The 23,621-nt window shown below is 43.2% G+C and overlaps 1 protein-coding gene across 6 annotated transcripts in view; it reads left to right on the top strand.

Annotated features, from left to right (window-relative positions):
- CABIN1 (calcineurin binding protein 1) overlaps window positions 1–23,621 on the top strand; it is a 222,666-nt gene that overhangs the window by 166,299 nt on the left and 32,746 nt on the right. For all 6 annotated transcript variants that reach the window (XM_073674374.1, XM_073674401.1, XM_073674383.1 and 3 more), the window contains 2 exons: window positions 19,835–19,998; window positions 22,740–22,836. In XM_073674374.1, the coding sequence (XP_073530475.1) occupies window positions 19,835–19,998; window positions 22,740–22,836 (261 nt within the window). The remainder of the gene's footprint in view (window positions 1–19,834; window positions 19,999–22,739; window positions 22,837–23,621) is intronic.

Raw genomic sequence — 23,621 nt, 5'->3', positions numbered from 1 at the left:
CTAACAAAAGGGCGTGAGAGAGTCCAGGTAGAACATGGAAGAAGATCCTCTCAGAGTGCAGCATTCCCACCTGCAGAGTCATGGGTTCGGTGATGAGTTGGATGGTTAGTGGTAAGAGCCCTCCATCCACGGAGACGACAGATAAGGGTTCAGCCAAAGGTTTAGTGGGAATGCGGTATTTCTCTACCAGGGACTGGGAAATGAGGTTTCCGGCAGCTCCAGAATCGAGTTGAGCTAGTTCAAAGTAGCGGTTCTCCCCGCAGATGATAGAGATCGACAGCATTAGAGATGGAGGGGGTTTACTTTTGTCTAGGACGACCTCTCCGAGCGATCCTAGACACTGGCGTTTCCCGACCTCTCCGGGCAGGAACGGATCCGGTGCTCCTTACTGCCACAGTAGAAACAGCTCCCCTCGGTACGGCATGACTCTTGACGGGTTTTGACCATCTTGGTCTGGTCGAGCTGCATGGGCTCTGGCGAGTGCGCCCGGGGAGTTACAGAGGAAGAGACGGGTCTCTGGAAAGTGGGAGCAAGACGGGGAAACCTCCTCTCACGGGTGACCTCTTTGGTACGCTCCTGGAACCGTTTGTCAATCCGGGTGGCAAGTGTTACTAAGTCATCCAGGGAGGTAGGAATGTCCCGACTGGCGAGTTCATCTTTAATCCGGCCAGATAGGCCTTCCCAGAAGACGGACACTAGGGCCTCGTTATCCCAGGCATGCTCGGAGGCAAGGGTGTGGAACCGTATGGCATATTAGCCCACGGTGAGACTCCCCTGGCGGAGGTGTTGCAGAGAGGAGGCAGATGAGGTCTTTCGCCCTGGTTCGTCGAAGACTTTCCAGAAAGCCGTGAGAAAGGCTGGCAGGTTGGACACCAGGGGGTCTCCTCTCTCCCATAGGGGATTTAGCCAAGCCAGTGCCTCCCCAGTGAGATGGGACATAATGAATGCCACTTTGGCCCGGTCGGAGATAAACTGGTGAGCCAAGAGTTCAAAGTGCAGGGTGCACTGGTTTATGAAGCCCCGAGCTTGAGCGGGGTCGCCTCCGAAACGAGGAGGTGCAGAAAGCCGGGGTCCGGGACAGGATGCCATGGTATTGGTGGGCAGCGGCGCTGCCGGGGTGCGAGTCGTGACACTAGCGGTGGTTGCTGGTGGAGCAGTCAGTGTGTCTAGGCGGGAGTTGACATTTCGCAGGTGGTTCAGGATGGACTCCTGCTGGGATCTCTGACGGGAGACTTCATGGTATAGGTCAGAGAGTGAGGGAGCTTGGGTGCCACCGGGTTCCATGGCCCGAGCAAACTGTTACGGGTCCGGGTGGTGGAACCTCTGTGCCGAGATGTAAGGAGGGACCCAGAGGGGCGTGACTAAGTATCCACCCGAACCGACCCTGGTCGTACGGCAGCTAACGACACCGTGACCAGAGAGGATCCGGGCAGAGGGACCAGGTGCTACTCTGGGGACGACCTTGTAAGAGAGCAGGTGGCTCCCACGGGTCAGAGGGCTGGGACTGACCGGTATGGTGGATGGACACGGCAAGCAGGCGGAAGTCTCTGGTAGCTGACAGGAGGTCACAGTTCGAGAAAGCAGGGCAAGTAGCAGTCTTTAGGTTTACCTGGAAGGTGGTCACAGCAAGTGACGGCAGGGTCTCCAGGCAGGCTGGCAGAAAGCAAGCAGGTGTGAGCGGGCTGACGGACACAGCAGGTAACAGGCAGGTAACTGGTGGACGCTCCCAGGTGAGCGGTCTGACAGACGAGACAGGTAACAGGCAGGTAACTGGTGGACGCTCCCAGGTGAGCGGTCTGACAGACGAGACAGTTAACAGGCAGGTAACTGGTGGACGCTCCCAGGTGAGCGGTCTGACAGACGAGACAGGTAACAGGCAGGTAACTGGTGGACGCTCCCAGGTGAGCTGGCAGATAGCCAAGGCAGGTAACAGGCAGGTAACAGGTGAGCGCTCCGGGTGAGCAGGCTGGCAGGCTCGGCAGGTAACGGACGGATAACAGGCTGGCAGGCAGGACGAGAAGTCAGGCTAGCAGCGGAACCTGAGGGTTGAAGCACAGGTAAGACACAGTACAAACAACTTTGCCCGGGCACCTCCATTTTGGAAGAGGTGCCTTAAATGTGGGAAGTCCTCTAGCCATTGGCCGGGGACTCTTTAGGAAGACGCGCGCTGTCCCTTTAAGAGGGGGGGAGTGCGCGCGCGTGCGCCCTAAGCACTCTGCTGGAGGAGGAATGCGCGCCGGCCACAGCAGGGAACGGAGCGCAGGGAGAAGCCGCGCCAGGAGCCGGGGGGCGGGAGAGACGGTGTCCCTGTCTGACATGGGGCAGGGACGCCGCTGCGCCGACAGAGACAGGAGCGCTGGAGGGGCCCACGCGAGGAGCGCGGAGGTGAGAGGGACGGCGTCCCTGCCTAGCAGAAGGCAGGGACGCCGATGCTACACAGTGAAAGTCTGATTTTTCTTTGTTATACGAGTAAAGGGAAGAATCTGTGATGGTTTTTCCATGCACCAATCCACAAAGTCCATGCATACTTGGGACAACTTTCCTTAAAGGTGTTTTCCCATCATCAAGGTCCTATCCCAATATGTATTAGGTCTAATAAAAATAATAATAGCAAATATCTCCAATTAGAAATGTTGTATAGTTCTTCTGATTAACTGTGTCTCTTTCCTGATATGCAGGCATTGCTGGACCTTAGGTATCCATGGTTATCACCACTAGTAACTAACTAACTCACTATATCAGTGGTCGTAACCATGGATACCTAAAGTCCTGCAATGCCTACACATGAGGAAAGAGACATCGAATCAGAAAAAATATACATCATCTCTAATTGGAGGTATTCGCTAATATTATTATTATTACACCTAGTACATATTGGGATAGGATATTGGAGATGAGAATACCCCTTTAAGTTGTGGATGTGTCCAGAAACTGAATGTTTCCAAGACACCAGAGTAATTATCTTGTCTCTCTTTGTTTTCCAAATGCATTTAAAATATAAAGCAGCAACGTTTTGGCTTTTGGCTCACAATAAGCCTCTCTCAAGCCAATTGTAAAATGACAAAGAACTTGTTGGATATATATTGGTTGAAAAATGTTGGATATACAGCCATTAATGCAACAGATAGGTTTCCTCCTATCCATGTATTTTATATATATTTTTTTATTCATTTTACTTATATTGCGCCATCATGTTCCACAGCGCTCTACAGACATCACTGTCCCCATTGGGGCTCACAATCTAAATTCCCTATCAGTATGTCTTTATAGTGTGGGAGGAAATTGGAGTACCTGGAGGAAATCCACACAGGGAGATCATACAAATCCGTTAAAGATGTTGTCCTTGGTGGGATTTGAACCCAGGACCCCAGCGCTGCAATGCAACAGTGCTAAGCACTGAGCCTAAGTATGTGCTGATATGTCCATAGAAGTTAGCGTGCAAAACTTTGCCAAATCCTTTTGCCTGCTTTTGGTCGGTATATAATAGCAGTCCCTTTCCCATACACATATACGTACTGGAGGACATGTACCATAGGTTGGCGACCTAGACGCTTGGTCTCCAGTCTGAAGCTAGTCAGGAGATGCTGGAAACCATTGGTGTAAATTTGAGCTTGTGGGCCCCAATGCAAAATCTATGACAAGTCTTTATTAGTGTTGGACTTTTTATATGAACCAAATGGACCTTTTAGGCCCCCTAGGCTCCAGGGCCAAGGTGTGGCTGCAACCCCTGAAATCACTATTGTTACACCTCTGTTGGAAACTATAGTTTTCCACCAACCAGAGTGCCACAGGTTGGCAACCATTGATTTAGATGTTCTATATATCAACTCAATATTATGAACTTAAAATAAAGACAAATGAACTGTTGAATGTCTGAGCTGCAGTGAATGGCGTGCTCTAGAGTTCTTTTTTTCTCAAATTAGTAATCCAGGCTCTCCAACTTTACTAATGTGATTCTCTATGGCTGGATTTCCCCTTCAAGCTGGGGAAGTTGTGATGGTGGAATGACAGACTGTGCTGATCATTGCAGATACCTCTAGACCCTGCTCATGGGAAGGTTGTTTCCTTGCTCTCCTGCAGGAGTTTAGTTAGCATAAATGTTTTGTATTGATAGACACGTTCTGTTTTTGCTTTACTGTACCCGTTTTTTTATTTTTTATTTTAACATGTTCAATTGAGATTTCAGGTTTTTCTTTTTAAACAGTCATTTTGCAAATGTTTATATAGTATACATTGACCTTCTCCATTGAAGTTTGGCCGTACTAGATACCTGTCTAATGAACACTTGACTGCTATCTCTTTTGCCTTACCACCCACTCACCTCCATACACATGAGATCAGAGTTGGTCAAACCTGATGATTTTGGAGGAACTGTCTGACCATCTGATGTGTATGCGAGCCCCCCCAATAGATGATGTCAGGGAGAGAATAGAATCATGCAGTTCCAATTTCACTGGCCAACATGTCCTTTTTTTTTCAAGGGCGCTGAGAGCTCAGGTGTATGGGGGAGTCGGGAGAGAGTGCTTTCTGCCGAGAGAATGCTAGGCCAACAATTGTGTGTGGTCAACTTCACTGGGAGCAAATAACCTTGCAAATGTATTTCTACATATCTTGTACTTACCATTTATTGCAGTCTGCATTTTAGATCTACATTCATAATTCTTCAGGTTTCTGTAGTACTGAACTCACCCAAATTTCCTTGATGACTCAATTCTTGCCCAAATATTTTTCTTCCGAGAATATAATGTAAAGTTGACTGTTTTAACTTGTTTTCACCAGACAACCCCTTACCTATCCAAAGCCTAGGTAACATTATGCTGATTGGTGGGTGTTCGACAGCTGGGATCCGCCCCGATTGACAGAACAAGGAATTTTTATCCCAAGGCTTACGAACAGCCAACAGGTTTATTCATTATCTGTGGGGCTGTCGGAAAAAGCCGAGCAATTGCTGTCGGCAGCCCTTTAGGAAATGAATGGAGCAGAGGTTGAGCAAACTCAGTACCGCTCCATTTTAACGAAGATAAAAGTAACTCTTACTGCTGATCAGTGCGGGACCCAATGGCCAGACCTCCATTTATCAACAATTGAAAGTAGAACGTTATCCGCAGCACTCTATCAGGACTTCCAGGAACCAGGTCATCTTACCCCACGCGGATGCAGCGTCCCAATCTCCAAGGAGCTCACTTGGATAAATTAATCATCAGTAGAATAGAAGGACAGCATCCAAACTTGAGTGAAGTAAAAAAAAAATCTTGTTTTTATACTGCCAAATACAGTGCAACGTTTCGACAATACCAGTCTTTATCAAGTCTTTATGCTTGATAAAGACTGGTATTGTCGAAACGTTGCACTGTATTTGGCAGAATAAAAAGAAGATTTTTTTTTACTTAAGTTTGGATGCTCTCCTTCTATTCTACTGATGCTCCATTTATCCATGTATAGATAGGTGATATCTTATTTTTACCAGACAACCCCTTTAAATCAAGATTGCTGACCGTTTCAAGTAACAACCAGCAAAACTGCGAGCAGCTCTGGCCTATAGCACAGCTGTATCTCAGTTAGCAATGAAATGTATTCATAAAATTACTCCGCGTTATATGTGATTATAAATGTCGTGTAAAATGCTGTAAGGCGGAAGGAAGTACTTTTTCTCCTTCTCAGCATTCCCTCTCAGATCAGGGGTAGCACACAATTTACTATTCTTCTGGTCTCTTTTACAACATACTTTTTGTACCTTGAATTGTGAAGCTTCCTTCAGTATTGTCATGTTGCTGGATTGTGAGGAACGTAATTCATGTTGTTTGCCCTGACAATAAATGGCGATCAGTGTAGTATTACAGCTTCCTGTAACCAGCGCAGTACATGAAGCTACATGTGTAGATTGGTGGTCTCCTACACAGGAAACCATTGGTTGGCTAGGTAATGTGAATTGTCACAACTTGTGCAGAGAAGGAAAGTGAATGCAGTCACTGTAATCTTCATTCTGCTGGAACTTTTTTTGATACTAACATTATATTCAAAGAGGGTGTAATATTGGGTATTAATGTAACAAACTTTGGTACAGGGCCGGGATAAGAGGCATGCAGCTGAAATAAAATAGTAGTAGAGCAAACTGTCATAACAAAAAATATACTGAGACTACTTTTCTATATGCTGATTCCACTTTTATTTTGTAGTCTAAACGTTTTTGATTGGTATCGCCTTGCATTTTGGAGAACATGACTACCAGGGAATACTCGTTTCTCGATAATTGCCATTTCTAAACAGTATGATAATCATCCGGCCAACCGAACAAAGTGCCCGCCTATGTGGTGAAATAATTTTTAACAGGCAAAAAGGAAAGCGCTTGGCACGTCAGTCTTCCTCCCATAAATGCACAGTGATATACCCAGGTATAGTCCATACACATCGCTAGCTGCCATGATAATCAGGTTCTGTCATTATATAAAAAGTCACTGAAAGTCTCAATTAGTAGAAGTGAAGATGATGGCACTCACCACATCATGGAAAAATCTTCTTTATTGTTTCATAGCAAGCAATAAAAATAAAGTGAGTGGACTACAGCATGCTACAGCAGTTTCGCGTCTGCTGACTTTTCTACCGGCCTGTTCTACAGTTTAAGAATGTTACACTGGCCACTTCATGAAATAGTGGCTGTAGAGCTGAATAAAGCATAGCTTTACTACATTTTATTTCTCCTCACATTGCAGAGATATCTACTTGTAAAGTTTGGTTAAAATTTATATTAAAGTTCAACTGGCCGTTAACGCAGATTTGGTCTCGGGGAGTTCAGTTCTTCCCCTGCATGAGATTGACCAATCATAAGAAGGCAGCTACACACCCAGGGAAAAAGAACACACCACCCCCACAATAGCTTAGAACAGGCTTTCTCCTTTGTGAGACCTGAAATGACAAATCTACTCCCAAAAAGAAAAAATAGGGCCGGCACACCTTTTAATAAATGAAAGTACAGGTGCTCACACACCCTGTGTGGCCAATATACAAACATAAACATACACGAATTTCAATATTGCTGTAAATGTTAAAAACATAAGGTACTTGGTTAGCGTTTTTTAATCAAAGAGCACAAAAGTTATCAAACCACGTCAAGGTGTACCTAAATATGGATGGTCCCTATCACTAATGTCCTACCTCTCCATGTGCCAAGCTAGGCCCTATCTGAACTGGGAATTTTGAGCCCTATTTTTCTTTTAGTACAAATAGTGGGTGGCCTAAGATTTTAATTGCAAGCTACGTCTGGTTTCCTTTTACTTCCCTAGTTCAGAAGATAGTGATTGAAACAATTCATGATAGTGATAGGGACCATTCATATTTAGGTACACCTTGATGTGGTTGGATGGCTTTTGTGCTCTTTGATCAAGAAAAGCTAATTAAGAACCTTGCATTTCTAACATTTACAGCAACATTGGGAGTTCATCTATTCATTAATCGCAGTGTGCTGACGCATCATGTATCTACTCCCTGATCTCACTGCAGAGCGATTACAAGTGAGGGGAGTACAGCTGAGAGAAGTGTGCAGCAATCTGTGTGGGAGAGTGAGTACAAAAGAGCTGACAGAAATGTGAGAGGATGGCTGCAGCTGAAGAGGTGCTTGTAATGAGACAAGACTCAGCTCTGCTGTACTGCCCCCTCCTCCCATACTAACTGCCACGAGATGAAAGCTGAAGAACTTGTAATTCCAGCACTTGTAATCACACACAGCTGTGCAGTGAGATCAGACTGCCATTACATGTCTCACACATAAGAAAGCTTGTTCTAACTTATTTTGTGTGTTGGGGGGTGGGGTGAAGTTCACCTTCATTTTGCTGCCTGCATATCATTGTTGAATGTCAAAAAGGGGATGTAGTACACACACCCAGAAAAAATCTCTGGTAAAATCCAGTTGGGTTTATTCTAAAATGTAAAGTGCTTTGCTGCGGAATATGTTGGCACTATAAAAATAAAATTCTTATTATAAATTATAACCTAAACGTTCCAAGCTAATATTACTGCAACAGGGTGGAGAAATTAAAAGAAACCTACAGTTTAATTTCGCTTTGCAGACACTATTCCATGATTTGGCTAGTTTAACATGCTAACACTGATGAAAGATCCCCTTTAAAGTGAATCTGTCATCAGATTTTTGCCAATTAATCTGAGAATAACATGTAGATGTAGATACTGATTCCAGCAATGTGATGTTATGGGTCTGGTTGCTGTAGTCTTGATAAAATCAAAGTTTTATCAGCAGGAGATTATCACTAGAGGACTAGTAAATCTGCTGCCATGTAGTCCTCTGTATAGTTATGAACGCTGTATAACCACGCCCCCAACACTGATTGATTGACAGCTTTCTGCCTATGCACAATGTATAGTGGGGTTATACATAGCTCAGCATTCAGAGAACTGGTATAGCAGATGAAACAATAATTTTATTAAAACTGCAGCAAGCAGGCCAGTAAGTGATACATTGCTAGAATTAGGTTCTCTGCCCCTACGTCATGTTGCTCTCACATGGGGTGCAAAAAAAACAAGTGACAGATTCCCTTAAAATATGTTTAATACCTGATATCTGTCACAAGATTTCACAATAGAAACTTCATACTTTATTGAGTAGAAATCTTAAACCTGATGTGGCAGGTGTGCTCACTTTGAGATACCTTGTCAGAATAGCTATTTAAAGGGAATCTGTCATGTAAAATAACGCTATTAACCTGCAGATATAGGGTTATAATGCTGAGCCTGCTGTCAGTCAGTGCCGGCAGCGCGGTTACAGACACCGCTCTCTATATATTGAGCAGTGACTGAAACTGTACCAGCATCACCCCTGTGACTGAAAGAGCAAGAGCAAGGCTGTTAGGGGAATATAGTTCTTCCCGGCAGCGGGGCTCTCAGTGTAGGCACCACATGGTGTCCGTACACTATTAGCCTGCATATTAACTCAATATCTGCAGGTTAGTAGCGTTATTTTACATGACAGGTTCCCTTTAATACTAGCTGTTCAGCTGACATCTTCCTTAACTTTACACTGGACTCAAGCTCTTTACATTGCCAGCAGTGTACAGAAAATCTGTAGTAACCCAACAAGAATAGTTTTTGTGTCTGTGGAGTCATACATGGTGCAATATTGTATTGCATTTCAGGAGCACATTAGGCTCAGTTACTGCTGACAGATTGAGATAGTGAGATATAATAGACACCGGAGAAACAATAGTCCCATTATAATGTGCCCACAATGTTTCCTGGAATTTCAGATAATGGGGCAGGTAGAGGATTCAGCGACTGGCCTGGTAGTTGTGCCATCAGACAGTGCTTGGCATTAATAGCTCACTTGCCGTAATTGGAACCTTATCAAAGAGCGTAGTAGTAGCTGCAGTTACTAGCTGTGATTCAGCGACGGACTTACAGCACAGGTACAAATAGCAGGATTGTGGGTGGGATAGGACTGCTGATGTCCCTGTCACTGTATAAATAATTGCATTGCTGCTAAATAAATAGTGACTTAAAGAAGCACTCCAAAGAAAATTTGTATTCCCGAAACCGGTCTAATAAGTGCAATAAAATACTTTCCGATTGCCGTCTTCCCTGGTTGCCAGCATCGCTCCGGTCCTCTTCTAACTCACATAACATAAATTCCTACTCGCAGAATCACACATTGGTTTGTGTGTAAACCAGAAGTCATATAACAATGTAAGTCTATGGAGTGTCATTCTGAGTCTCATAGCCTTACATTGTAAAAGTGACTTTGGTTCACACACAAACCCCTGTGTGATCTGACAAGTTGGAATTGAAGCCACAAGGGTCAAAAGAGGACCGGAGCGGCACTGGAAACCAGTGAAGACTCTGATCGATAAGTATATTTTGCAACAATACACCACAGACATATTTAGACAGGTTTAGGGAATAACATTTTTCTTGAGTGCTTCTTTAAAAGGAGAAAGCAAATGATCTCAGTCTGAATACTGCTGAATGCTGTAGCTACCTAGTAAGTATTGTTCCACTTAGATACATTTTGTAAGTTTGGCGCATGTAATGCCTTGCAGTGTTCAGCAGGGCTGTGGAGTCGGTAAGCCAAACCTTCGACTCCGACTCCAACTCCTCAATTTCCATGACACCGACTCAACTCCGACTCCCTCATACATGGCTCATGTTTAAGTGATAAATTTACTATAGCACAGATTCATCTCAGCTAAAAGTCTAGACCCTTAGATCAGGAATAGGACAGACATTTATAGGACATTTCATAACTTTACCAAATCCTTATGACAAAATATTCCCCACAAACTGCATTGAACCACTGTACCCAATTTATTATATATTTTAGGAGTTGGAGTCGGTCCATTTTATACAGACTCCGATTCCGACTCCACCAAAATTGACACTGACTCTGACTCCAACTCCACGACTCCGACTCCACAGCCCTGGTGTTCAGGAATGTGTGAATGCTATTACATAACCAATTAATTATAACATACAAATTATCATACAGACATCAATAGATGATGCTAGTCTTTTACCTGCATTTTTTTCTTTTACTTTCTGCTAATGAAATCATCCGATCATATTTTTACTTTTTATAAATTGTGCTATTAATATGTTGCTACCTTTATATGGGTGAATATCTGAAACACTTGTAGCTTTAAAGCAAATCCATCACCAGAACTGCATACATCATTGAACAGATCTTTAGTCTTAGGCTGCGTGCCCACTATGCGTTTTTTAAGCACTTTTGCCGCGGAGTTTCTGCAGCGAAAATGCTTGGTAATACGTGCCCCATGGTCCCCAATGATAATCCACATGTGCTGTGCACATGCTGCGGAAATTTTTGCTGCGGATTATCTTTGCGTAAAAATCCGCAGCATGTCCATTATTTTTGTGGATATGCGTCGTAATCGCCGCCATTGACTTGCATTGAATCGCTTAATATCCGCATGACTACATGTGCACATGCGGATATTAAGCGATTCAATCTGCGGATGGTACCCGGGTCTGGAGAAGAGGAGACTCTCCTCCAGACCCGGGTACCATAGTACCTGTAGTTAAAAAAGAATTAAAATGAAAAGAAACATTATACTCACCACCTGATGTCATTTAGTCATGGGACAGGTCACGTGACTGCTGACGTCGGCGGTCGCATGACCTGTCACATGACTAAATGATGTCATGGAAGGTCCTTTTACACCATCGCAAACCGCCGGGGAGGCAGGACGCATCGCTGAGAAGACCACGGGCCATCAGAAGGTAAGTATAATGCTTTTTTTTTTATTTTTTACCATTTTTTTTTTTTATTTTTTTAACTATTAACTTGGTCACACTATATAAATCCATGCCGGTTGCATGGATTTATATAGTGTGAACACGTTGTCAAGCACTTTCCAAGTGATGCTAAAATCGCTTGGGAAAAGCGCTTGATAAACCGCATGCAGAAATGCATGTGAAGAACGCTTGACAAACGCTTCTACCTGGCAGGAAAAAGGCATGTACAATCCGCATGTGTTTTTCCTGCCAGGCAGAAGCGGAAAAAATATGCAGCATTTCTGCATCGTGGGCACATAGCCTTAGGCCATGGCCCCGGCCCCACTATCAGTATTTGGTCAGTATTATTTCTCAGGAGTGGGAGCCAATACCAGGAGTGGGTGATGAATGCAGAATTGGTGACTTGTTTCTATTATACCTTTTCTCTGATTGTTCCTCACCTGCTTTTGGCTCCCATTCCTGAGAAAAATACTGACCGAATACTGACCAAATACTGATAGTGGGGCCGTGGCCTTGCATTGAGAATCCATGCCAGAATAGCTGTATAATCCTTAATTTAAAACAAACATTTTATGAGTTCATTTTAATATCAGACAGGGAAACTTTCACAAAGGATTACATCGATATTATGACTTCTGTTTTTCAAAGTAAACGTACCACTCTCATCAGGTCAAAGAGATCTATTTAATAATGTATACAGTCTGTATTGTGAAATATGTTGGTATTCAGGCTTTTAAGTCAAGTATCTTCTAAATGTAGGATTTGTAGAAGATGCCAATTGCCAATTAAGGTGCTTAGAGCCGGCCATACACATTAGATGGCTGTTGGCCTAACAATGCTTCAGCTGATGGTTTAGCCGACAGCAGTCTCAGCCGAATCTCCCATACACAGGAGTACTTGTTCGGCTTAGATCTGTATGAGAAAGCTGCCGACTTACATGATGGCTGGCGTCTTATCTTGGGAGAAAAATGGGATCGGCAGCCTGGAATCATACATGCGTGATCGACATCTCCCCTGACCATCAGTCAGCTGACATCCCTATGCACAATAAAGAGTCAGCCAAACCAGTCGATATTGGTCGGTTTGGCCAACATTAGATCAATGTGAAAGGGGACCATAAGGCTACAAGTGCTTCAGGCGGCCATAGTAAAGCTCAAGTGAGTTACATCAGCAAATTATGGACATGATTGGCTCCATGTGCACTTCTCTCTGCCTGTCTGCCAGACGGACACGAACAGGAGTTGCCTGCTATTAACATGCAGTAGTCTGGTCTGTAAATTAGATTTGACTTGCTGCAATTTTTTTTCACATATATCTCAAGTCCGTTTGAAAAGTAGGCCAAGTGATCCAGCACATCAGTTCTGTGTGCTGTCCATTTTCCACACGAAAAGTACACAGACTGAAAATAAGTTTGTCTCGCTAATAAGACAGACTTTGCCAGAAGGGAAACTTAGTTTAAAGTTTCATTCATATTTTAGACTGTTTGCCTCATTGAAGTGAATGGCTGCGTCAGAGGAAGTTCTAAATAATGTTTTTCGCCTAATCAGATAGATGCCCACAACAAAGTGCAAGCAAGAAAGAGAACATGGTGTGTGGACTCCGCTCAAGATATGACCAAATGCTTGTTAGACCAACAACATCCTCTCTTGATGCCCATGAATGTTCTGGTGATGAGGTGGACAATGGGGAGAGCAGAGTCAGCAGCTGCCGGACCAGGACAGTATATTTCCTAGGAAAGAAAGGATCAGTCACCTGAATTCAAACTGCATGATCTGTCAGCAGAAAGTCGGGCCGGCCCCCATACAGATCAGAAAGTCTGCCTGTGTAAATAGGTGACATGCTGCAGATAATAAAATGTACCATTCACAGAGAACGATCATATTAACTATCATTCTGGGCACATAGAATTGCTATTGGCATGTATAGAATAGCCTGTAGCAACCACTGATTGACTTGGATTTAGACAATCCGCGGTTGTGTAACATCCACAGTTGGCTTGAGTAAATTGGCTGTAGTCTTTCTTGTTGTTGGTGTCGCCTAACCTTTAATGGCCGATAACCGGGAGTAAACTACTGAATCAAATCATGATTCGTTACCACAAAATCATGGCAAAAGTATATCACTTTGCCATGATTTTCTGGTAATCTCAGTAAAAAATTGCTAAATAAACCTATTTGGCTGCACTTTGTGTGACAGGTATTAGTAATCTGCTGACCTGAACGTCTCTCGATGGACACAGTGGACAGCAAGAACTTCTAGGACACACACATATATTAGATTGTCAGTCAATTTGAGTTGAATACATTCGTTTCTGTTGATAGAAAATGAGTATTGTCGCTTTATCTGTAGAGTCTCTCACAGGGAGAAGAAAATTTAAGATGTAGGGTCCATCCTTGAGGTCACCTTCTTATGGTTGGATGGCTTATACACTTTTTGATCACAAGAGTCCACTAAATACTAGTGATGAGCGAGCGTGTGCTGTTAACCCTTTCGGTGAGCATGCTCGGGTGTTCACCCGAGTATTTGCAGTGTGCTCGAATTTTATGTTTGAGCCACTGTCTGTGCATGATTTGCGACTGTTTGACAGCTTTAATACATGTGAGGAATGCCTAACAAACAGGCATTCCTCACATGTATTAAAGCTGTCAAACAGTCGCAAATCATGCACACACAGTGACTCAAACATAACATTCGAGCACACCGAAGATACTTGGAAACCACTCGAGCATGCTCACCGAAAGGGTTAACGGAACACGCTCGCTCATCACTACTAAATACCTCACATTCTTTACATACAATAGGGAAATTCATTAATGACAGTGTGCTGACGCATAATGTACGGTATGTCTTCTGTTTGACATAAAAATACAGCCAATACGTGAATATTTGTTTGCATATGCTTAGTGACCATGCGGGCTAATATTGGTAGGGGTTGGGTGGCCAGTGATCACATGGACTAGTTTAGGTAGTGGTTGGATATCCTGTGATCATATGGACTAGACTGGGTAATGATTGGGTGCCCAGTGATCATATGGATTAGATTGGGTAATAATTGGATTCCCGGTGATAATACAGACTAGTTTGTGTTATGGTTGGCTTCCCGATGATCATATGGAATAGTTTGGGTAATGGTTGGGTGCCCAGTGATCATATGGAATAGTTTGGGTAATGATTGGGTGCCCGGTGATCATATGGAATAGTTTGGGTAATGGTTGGGTGCCCGGTGATCATATGGACTAGTTTGTGTAATGGTTGGGTGCCCGGTGATCATATGGACTAGTTTGTGTAATGGTTGGGTACCGGGTAATCTTATGGAATAGTTTGTGTAATGGTTGGGTGCCCAGTGATCATATGGAACAGTTTGGGTAATGGTTTGGTGCCTGGTGATCATATAGACTAGTTGTTTATTGGTTGGGTGGCCGGTGCTCATACGGATTATTTGTGTATTGGTTAGGTGCCCGGTGATCATACGGACTAGTTGTGTATTGGTTGCTTTCCCGGTAATCATATGGGCTAATTTGGGTAATGTTTGGGTGCCCAGTGATCATACAGACAAGGTAATGGTTAGCCCTGTTTGGGCCCTGATATTTTTGCTCATTTTAACCCAGATCAGATCAGATATTATTTTTGGTTAGAAAATGAAAATGAGATTATTGCTAAGAAATGATTGTCACAAGCAGATGATGAAGGCTGCCAGATAATAGTTAATATGCCAACCTGCAAGCATTAGAGGAAATGTATGACCCTGTAATATTGGATGAATAATGGTCCACATGTTGCCTGTATGACTGGGGTTGTATCTGTTACATTCTGAGACGAGTATGGTTGATTTACCTACTTGTGCTTACATTATGTAGTCTGCATATGCTGTTCTGTATATTGCTACGTACTTTACAAATCATATTCGCAGCTTGCTTCATACACAGTCACTGAGTTAATGCACCTAACAAGCTGTGTGCATCCATAATGTCCATGGAGAGCACTTGTCCTGCTGCATGCATAGGCAGCGTGTGTGCCCAGCATGCCAAGGGCGCATATGTAGTGCCAAGCGTGCAGCATATCCAGAGACTTGTTTGTATACACAGCATGTATGTACACAGCTTGCTAGGTGCATTAGCTCTGTGGCTGGGTGCGTGCGTGGGTGTTCATGTGGGAGGATACACTGGCTGTGCGTTATTGGTTGCTCCAGGCTATGGGTGGCGCTAAGGAAGCTCACATACACACAGATCCACACACACTAACAAGCTGGACTAGTGCAGGGTCAGGAGGGAAGAGGGGAGTGCGTGGGTGTGAAGCGGAAGGCTGTGCAAGATACAGACAGCCTGTGACTGCTGCTCCTCTCAGCCCCTGCTGCTGCTTCCTAGGCTGTGCCAGGCCTCCTCCCTGCACTCACACCCTACCAGCTGCACCCCACTCTGGAGTAGCCTGAAGTCATTGTGAGGGATGTGCGTCTGGAGGGGCCTTTCTTTACTGTGATGGTGAGTTACTGCTTCTTCTTGCCTCCCCCCCCCCCCCTCTTTTCTTCCCGCTTCATTACAGATATTGATGCTGTGCGTTATTGCCTGTGCATAATCGCCAAGGAAAATGACACATATATCAGTAAGTGGGTCACTCCGTGCATATGGCTACATCTTTTGCATATGATATTCTATATGCCACAGTAGGTAAATGAATAACGGCGCAGAATGAGCATTTTCTGTAGATTAAGGTTTGTTGGATAACCTTTATGGTGCCCACTTCTCAAAGTTCAGAACTGGTTCAGAAGCGCAATGAATGTGGATGAAGTGCCTGGCTCCATGTGTTGTGTCTTGTGAGTGTGTGTGTCTGGATGTGTGTAGGTGGGGGTCCTCTCCTCATTTGGTTGAATGACTTTCCCCCTGCTCTATAAATAGCTCTTCTAAGACTTAGCAAAGTTGTGTAATGACAGGCGCAGCCTTCACCCCTCTAACTGCAGGAAGTGAGGGTTGGGGGAGTAATCCGTGCGCCAGGGATTAGCAATGTGGACTTTTCCCTTTTGTTGCGCACACATTGCTATTTTCCTGTTGTTTTGGCTTTGCGTCGTGTCCTCCTCTTTCCTCGCTGCTCCTTTCTCTTGCGTGATTCTCTACTTCTCATGTCTTCATGCTGTAACTGTTTATCTCGCTCCCCCTTTCCCTCCCTTAGTAGCAGGGCTGGCTGTGTTCCTGTGTTTGCTGTTTGGTTTTCTCTGCGGGCGCAGACACAGGAAAAGAATGAATTATTCAGCAGCATTGGACTCTCTTAGCTCCCTAAAGTCTGGAACTGATGCCTTTCAAGTCAGTCAGCAGGCAAAAGCCAAACCTATTCCAAAACCTGTCCATCGCATCCTCCTCCTCTCCCCCCACTTGTGTGCGCAGCTCCTCGCCAATCGTGTACATTTCCAGTGTAAGATTGCGCAGGTCGCTGAGTACTGTGCTGGCCGTGTTCTCCTGCTCGGATTTACTCTGTGAGAATGATGTATTCCCCCAGCAGTTCCATGGTCACAAGAGGTTATAAACCTGTACAGATTAACTATGAGATTAGAGGATTGTGCAGTAGTGATTTTTTTTTTTTCCCCAGAAATGTCAATATTTCGACAGCAGAAAGGAATTTTTATGCAGTTGGAAATACATGCAACAGATTTCATCTTGTAGAACTTTCTAGCAAGTACTCCAATAAAGGCGCTAGAAGCCATGACCAACCTGTAGGCTATAGGTGGGTATGTTAGATTCCTAGATGACATTTAGAGAACAAAGCTGCACCCGAAAGCAAAATAGTGTAAGTTCCCCTATTCTGGTAAAACAAGTGCATGAGGAATGTTTTCATTCCTGCCTCGTCACGGTGGCTGCTAGTAACATAATTCATTAATACAGGAAGCCATGCAGAACCTGACATCTCCTCAGCCTTGTAGTACTCCTGCTGAAGCTGGCCATGAAACGGCAGGTATCACTGCTTACTCATTGCTGTCTCTGCAACTATACCTTCATTGTATGCAGTGCAAGGATAGAAGGCATAGGACTGCTCCGACATCATAGAAAGAGCATTCTAGCTTCATCATTACCTTCCTGTCACATCATATCTTCTTGTGTCACTAAACTTTCTCAAGAACCCAGGTTCTGTCAGTAAGGCTGAAGAAAGTCCTGGATGACTGAGACACAGGTGACCGCTGGGAGGTAGATGTTGCTGATGTAATATATAGATATACAAAGTATACACATGCCTGTTAAAATGGCAGATTTTTGTCGTGAGAAAAAAAACATACTAAGGAGAATCATTTCAGAACTTTTCCACCTTTAATGTCACCCATAATCTGTCAATTTAAATTGAAAAATAAACTGAAATATTTTTAGGTGGAAAAATAAATATAAATAACTAAAATAATTTGGTTGCAGAAATATGCACACCCTTAGGCTAATATTTTGTTTTAGTACCCTATGAATTCATGACAACATTCAGTCTTATTGGGTAGGAGTCTATAAGTATGGCACATCTAGAATTGGCAATCTTTACCCACTTTTCCTTGCAGTAGCGCTCTAAACCTGTCAGATAATGAAGGTATCCCCTGTGTACAGCCCTTTTCAGGTCAACCCAAAGATTTTCAATTGTATTCAAGTCTGGCCTCTGGCTGGGCCATTGCAAAGGGTTGATCATCTTCTGGCGAAGTCATTCTTTTGTTGATTTTGAGGGATGTTTTGGGTTGTTGTGCTTAAAGGTGAAATTCATCTTCAGCTTTTTAGTAGAGGCCTGAAGGTTTTGTGCAAAATTGACTATTATTCAAAACTGTTAATAATTTCCTCCACCTTGACTAAAACCTCAGTTTCAGCTGCCAAAAAATAGCCCCCAAACAAATGCTGCCCTCTTCATGCTTCACTGTGGGTATGGTGTTCTTTTGGTGATACACAGTGCTGGCTTTGCACCAAACATACCTTTTGAATTTATGGCCAAAAAGCTCAACCTTGGTCTCATCAGACCATCTCTCATGCTTTAGCAGACTTGATGTAGGTTTTGTCAAAACCTACATCTTGGCTTGCATGTTCTACGTTTTTTTTTTTAAGAGAAGGCGTCCATATTGCCACACTACCACACAGAGGTTGTAGTTACATGCAGTGCACAACCAGTAATATCAGAAATTCCTGCAGCTCCTCTAATCTTGCTGTAGCTCTCTTGGTATCCTCCTGAACCAATTTTCTTCTGGACTTTTCATGAAATTATGAGGGACGTCCAGTTCTAGGTAATGTTACTGTTGTGTCAAATTTAAGCCACTTCTTGATGACATTTGTTTTCAGTGTTCCATGGTTTATCTAATGCCGGAAATTTCCTTCTACCATTCTCCTGACTGATAACTCAACACTGAGATCCCTTTGCTGTGTTGTAAGCTGTTTACGGACCATGGCTTTTGCTGTAAAATGCAACTAAGAAAACATCAGGAAAATCCTACTAGAGTTTAAATATTATTGGCTAATACTGCACACAACCACGTCCCCAATTATAAGAAGGTGTTCACACTTATGCAACCACATTATTTTAATTTTGTTATTTTTAGTTTATCCTCAAAATGATTTCTGTTTGTTCCTCAGTGGATCTGTACAGTTTAGGGGTGACATTAAAGGTGGAAAAATTTCTGAAATTATTCTTCTTGATATGATTATTTTTTTGCATGACTAAAACCTGGCATTTTAACAGGGGTCTTTTTCTATCCATTGTATATATTATTAGTCATGCACAGATCGTTCTGGTTTTGGTATTAGTAGCCAACACATAAAGTAAAGCCATGTGGGTCTCCAAGATTAAACATCTCAGCAAGTGGCCACTGCTCTGCACCTCTGACGTGTCTTTTGCTCTACTTCTGCAGACTTTGTCGTTTTAGCCCTCCGATTCCTATTTTGTTGTGTAGACGTAGCACCCTTGCATCTGGTGCTGCATAAATATAGAGTGAGAATTATAAGTAAACGCTAGTCTTTTATCCCCCATTGTCTCCCTCTCCCTCCTCCCACACCCCTTCCTCCCACGCCAGCTCGATCAAGATGTTTGGGTGGCTTACTAATTAGGCACAATCTAACTAACCCGCAAACGATCAGGAGAGCCAGCTAGATAATGCGCTGTATATGGGGCTCAAGTAGTCAGTGGAGAGCTGCAGGATTCGGTGAGAGAGGATGAGATGAACGTATCTCTGGACCGCATGTGTGTTCCCATATTGCAGAATGATCATTGTGATTATTTACATGAAAGAGGTAATTCTCTCTTGTAATAAAATGTTTGTCACTTATTCTCTAGCACTAAAAGGGTTTGCTTCTGCGCAATCCATATTACGTGAGCTGAAAGGACAAGTTCTGTGTTTCTCACTGTACAAAGTTGTTGCATCTTCTGCTGTGTTCTCCTGGGCCTCGGGTACTCTGCAGATGTCTGTATGTCACTCACATTGGACTTGGTAAAACCTCACTTGTAGCATTAAGACATTGGATTTTTAAATCTTGACTTTACAGACCTCTACTATTGTTTTATCCATTACAGAATTCTGATATTAACTGTATACCAAATACATAACCTACTTATCTAACCACCTAACTTCTATGACTTTTAGGGAATCTGGCGGATACCAGTGGATGAGATAGATCGCCCTGGCAGCTTCGCTTCTCATATGAACCGTTCCATTGTTCTACTTTTGCACGTTTTGGCTCAACTTAAAGACTCTAACACGCTGCTGAAGATCTCGTGTATGCTACAGAGGACCCCTGACCAGGGGAAGTAAGTACCAGACTCACTGTTAATGAGACGTGCGCACTCATCCGTTTTATTCCAGGTGCTTGACATATGCGTTTATTACATTGTAATTTATTCCGTTGTTCACTCCATGGTACATACTGTAGTAAAGGTAAAAATAGGAAGGGTGCAAGTGGACTTAAACTCTTACTTTGGTATTCATATTTGTGCTGCATACAATATTAGTGTCGTTTTTATAAAACGCCCCTAAAATATTGAGCTCGCCAAAATGAATCTTGGTTTTATAATTTCCCCTTTTAAAGCTTATCATTATGGTGGGGAAATGTTCCCAGATGCAATCAGCTGCATCTTGTTTTTTAACCCAGTGCTTTCACGGCGTGGAATTTCTGCTCACATTTCCAGCTGTCATTGAACCAAAGCTCTTCTTCATTAAACTCTTCACAATCTCCCAGGTCATGTAGGTGAAAGTATTGAGCGCTTTTTTGTTCAATTAGGATTTACTGGGTTTAAAAAAAATAAAACAAAGTTTGTACCAAAGTTATTAAAAGCTGCAGGCCCCTTAATAAACTCTAAGTAATTTGGACTGTTAAGAAATCTACCTCTGCTAGGATTATTTGCACCCCTTTATAGAGAGCTATGCTTTTTTTAATCAAGCAAACTTGTATTGAAGCAACTGACAATACAAACAGTTCAAAAGTTACATTAGTAATATATTCCTTAATCATTAAAACAGTATTGATGTACATGACCATTGTTAATGAAACTGAACGTCACCCCCACCACCCCCCACATTAGGTTCATGAAAAGCTTTTCATAGACCAATCCAAACTGTGAGTCTAAACTAGAATACATTATTCAAGTATTTGTATATATCCAAAATACCCCCATCAACCCAACATTAACATATTAAATATTACATCCGACGCTAGCGCCTCTGACACTACGGCATTACATCTTATCCAATCGCCCCATTGTTTTCAAAGTTTGCCAATTGCTCCCCTTTTAATGTACACCTTTTTCTCCATTAAAATAGTATTATTTAGGCACCGAATATTTTCTTCTATGAAGGGGGACCTCTAGCCAGCCAATTATTGACAATGGTTTTCCCAGTATGATACAACACTTTAGCTGTAGCCAAAAGTATAGGAGAGGTACCTCCAACATCCCCCACCAGTCACAAAAAACAAGACTTGGACCTGAGCAGAATCCTAATGTTAACAACTTCCAAAATGACCCTGCCTACATTTAACCATAACCCCCTTCCCAGCTGTGAGCATGTACAGAACATATGCATCAGATCCGCTCCTTTCCCACAGCGGGGGCAACAATCATCTGTTCTGAGGCCCATACTACATAATGCCTTCCGGGTTCTATAGACTCTATGGATCAAATACAATTGCAACCTCCTCTGAGCCGTATTAATTAATTCCAAGATATCATCCCATTCCTCCTTGGATAGAGAATTATGTTTAATGAACTGGTCCCCCACCTTCCCAGGAGTCATACTCTTCTTCGTATGAAAACTGCAGCTCTGCTAGTCCTCTCAGTGATAAGCTGCTGCTTTGCAGACCTCAATATTCATTAGCTCCGGCTAGTCCCACTCAACTTTTATTCACAGCTTTCTGGTGTAAAGGCAGAAAGCTATCAATCTGTGACTGGGTGAGACTAGCTGGAGCTCTGGATGGCACACCCCACCGCTTTTTGCCAACACTGCAAAGACAGAAAGCTGTTTATTACTGGCTGGAGGTGTTGTAGAAAGGGTTCATGAATACTGAGGACGACACAGCAGCAGCTCATCATTGATAAAACGATCAGAGCTGCAGCTCATAAGATGTTTTTTTATCAAAATTACAGCATAACAGCCCGGTAATAAATCCAGTGTTAGACTAGAGTCACATCTTTGTGCATGCACCTTAATTCCCAGCAAAAACAGCAGGTATCTTGACCTGAACTAGCAGCTCATATGTGTTGACCAGGGTGTTGGTTAGGGCTCATTTATTCGTCTGTGTTTCACATACGAGTGCCATCCGTAATTTTCCTGGATAAAACTTGTACCTATGATAGTCTATGATCCTGTGCACATGTCTGTTTTGTTTGTCCAACCGAATGGTCCATGAAAAATTGCAGAGACCTATCCGATATTGATTCTAGTATCAGGTCATAATCGGCAGTGCACGTCTATAAGTCTGAAAAAATGGAACAACACTTGGATGCCATCCGAGTACTGTCGGAAGCTGGAGAAATTCTTCTGACACTCTGATCAAAAACACTGATAAAACCCGCGCCTTTCTTTCTGTACATGAAATAAACAGACATCTGAATGGGGCCTAAACGTCAGGAGACCCCAGGCTTGGAATTGTAGTCTGTACAGGGACCAAACAATACAGATGTGTCAATCTAGCCTTAAAATTAGGGTCTCTTTCCCTACATTATGCAACCCTCTGGTCTGGTAGTAAACCTGGTGACAGACCTCTATTAAGTCTGGTCTAGAAGCTGGCAATCTATAAAGTAGTAATACATGAAGTTATCATTTCCGTGCAATCTGTGTTAATGAATCCTGGCAAAGAAGACGTTTCCACAATCTGATATTCATTATTACTTTACTAGTGATCACTAAGTATGGAATTGTATGCAGTAGTGGTGGCAACATGTCATATGTCTCTTATTCATCTACACATATGTAAAAGGACATCAGCTGTACTATATATAACACTTGTATACAAATGGTATATACTTGCACACAGCAAAACTTCTTTTGTTTGCAGGAAGTATTTGCGGGATGTGGATCGGCAGGTTCTGGCACAGCGAGCTTTTGTTCTTACCGTAAAAGTGTTGGAGGACATGCTGAGTGACTTATCTGGGGTAAGGAAGAGAAAGTGCTGGTTTTTTTTGCCTGGTCTCTGGTCCACTATGTGGAGTCCTGTGCTCTGCTAACAAGATTGTATGCATATTGGCTCTCCTCCAGAAGGAAGAAAGCGTCCGGTCTAGTTCCAGCTGTACAAAGCTAAACTGTAAAGCCGTCCATACATATTAGATGGCCGTCAGCCAAACAATGCTTCGGCTAATTGTTCTGCCAGGAGCCATCTCAGCCGACTCTCCCATAGACAGGTTTGCTTCTTCAGCAGAGCACTCCTGTGTTCTCTATGAGAACGCTGCCGGCTGACGGGTCGGTTGGTGGCTTAACTCCCAATAGAACAATCGGCTATCAACAAATTGGCAGTCCAAAATTGTGCATGCCTGGTGAACTTCTTCCTGAAAGATCAGCCAGCCGGCACCACCATACACATTAGACTGCTGTCGTTATCAGCTGGCTTAGCCGAAATTTGTCTAATGTGTATGGAGAGTTTAAGTGAATGTCCGAGCCATAAAGAATAAACAGTCATCAGAAAATTACTTATTGTTTAATACAGGTTTGTGTGTTTTAATTTTTTCTTTATTTTTTGCCAATGTTTTATTTTTGTTTTCTTCATATCACAATCTGTATTAGAAAAAAAATAATTAAAAATGCAATTTTCACACTGGCACTGGGGCCAGCATTGTTCTTATCAGTCTTGACGTGGGGTGATGTAGGAATTAGATGCTCCTGATTTATTAAGTGGCGCACGCCTCTTAATGAATCAGGAGTGTTTGACAAGTGGCGTGCATCT

The sequence above is a fragment of the Phyllobates terribilis genome, unplaced genomic scaffold, assembly GCF_046119375.1.
Source record: "Phyllobates terribilis strain yellow unplaced genomic scaffold, ASM4611937v1 Scaffold_1__5_contigs__length_1240528914, whole genome shotgun sequence".
NCBI lineage: Eukaryota > Metazoa > Chordata > Amphibia > Anura > Dendrobatidae > Phyllobates > Phyllobates terribilis.
Note: the sequence above shows the minus strand (reverse complement) of the source record. Positions and strands in the feature narration are given on the sequence as shown.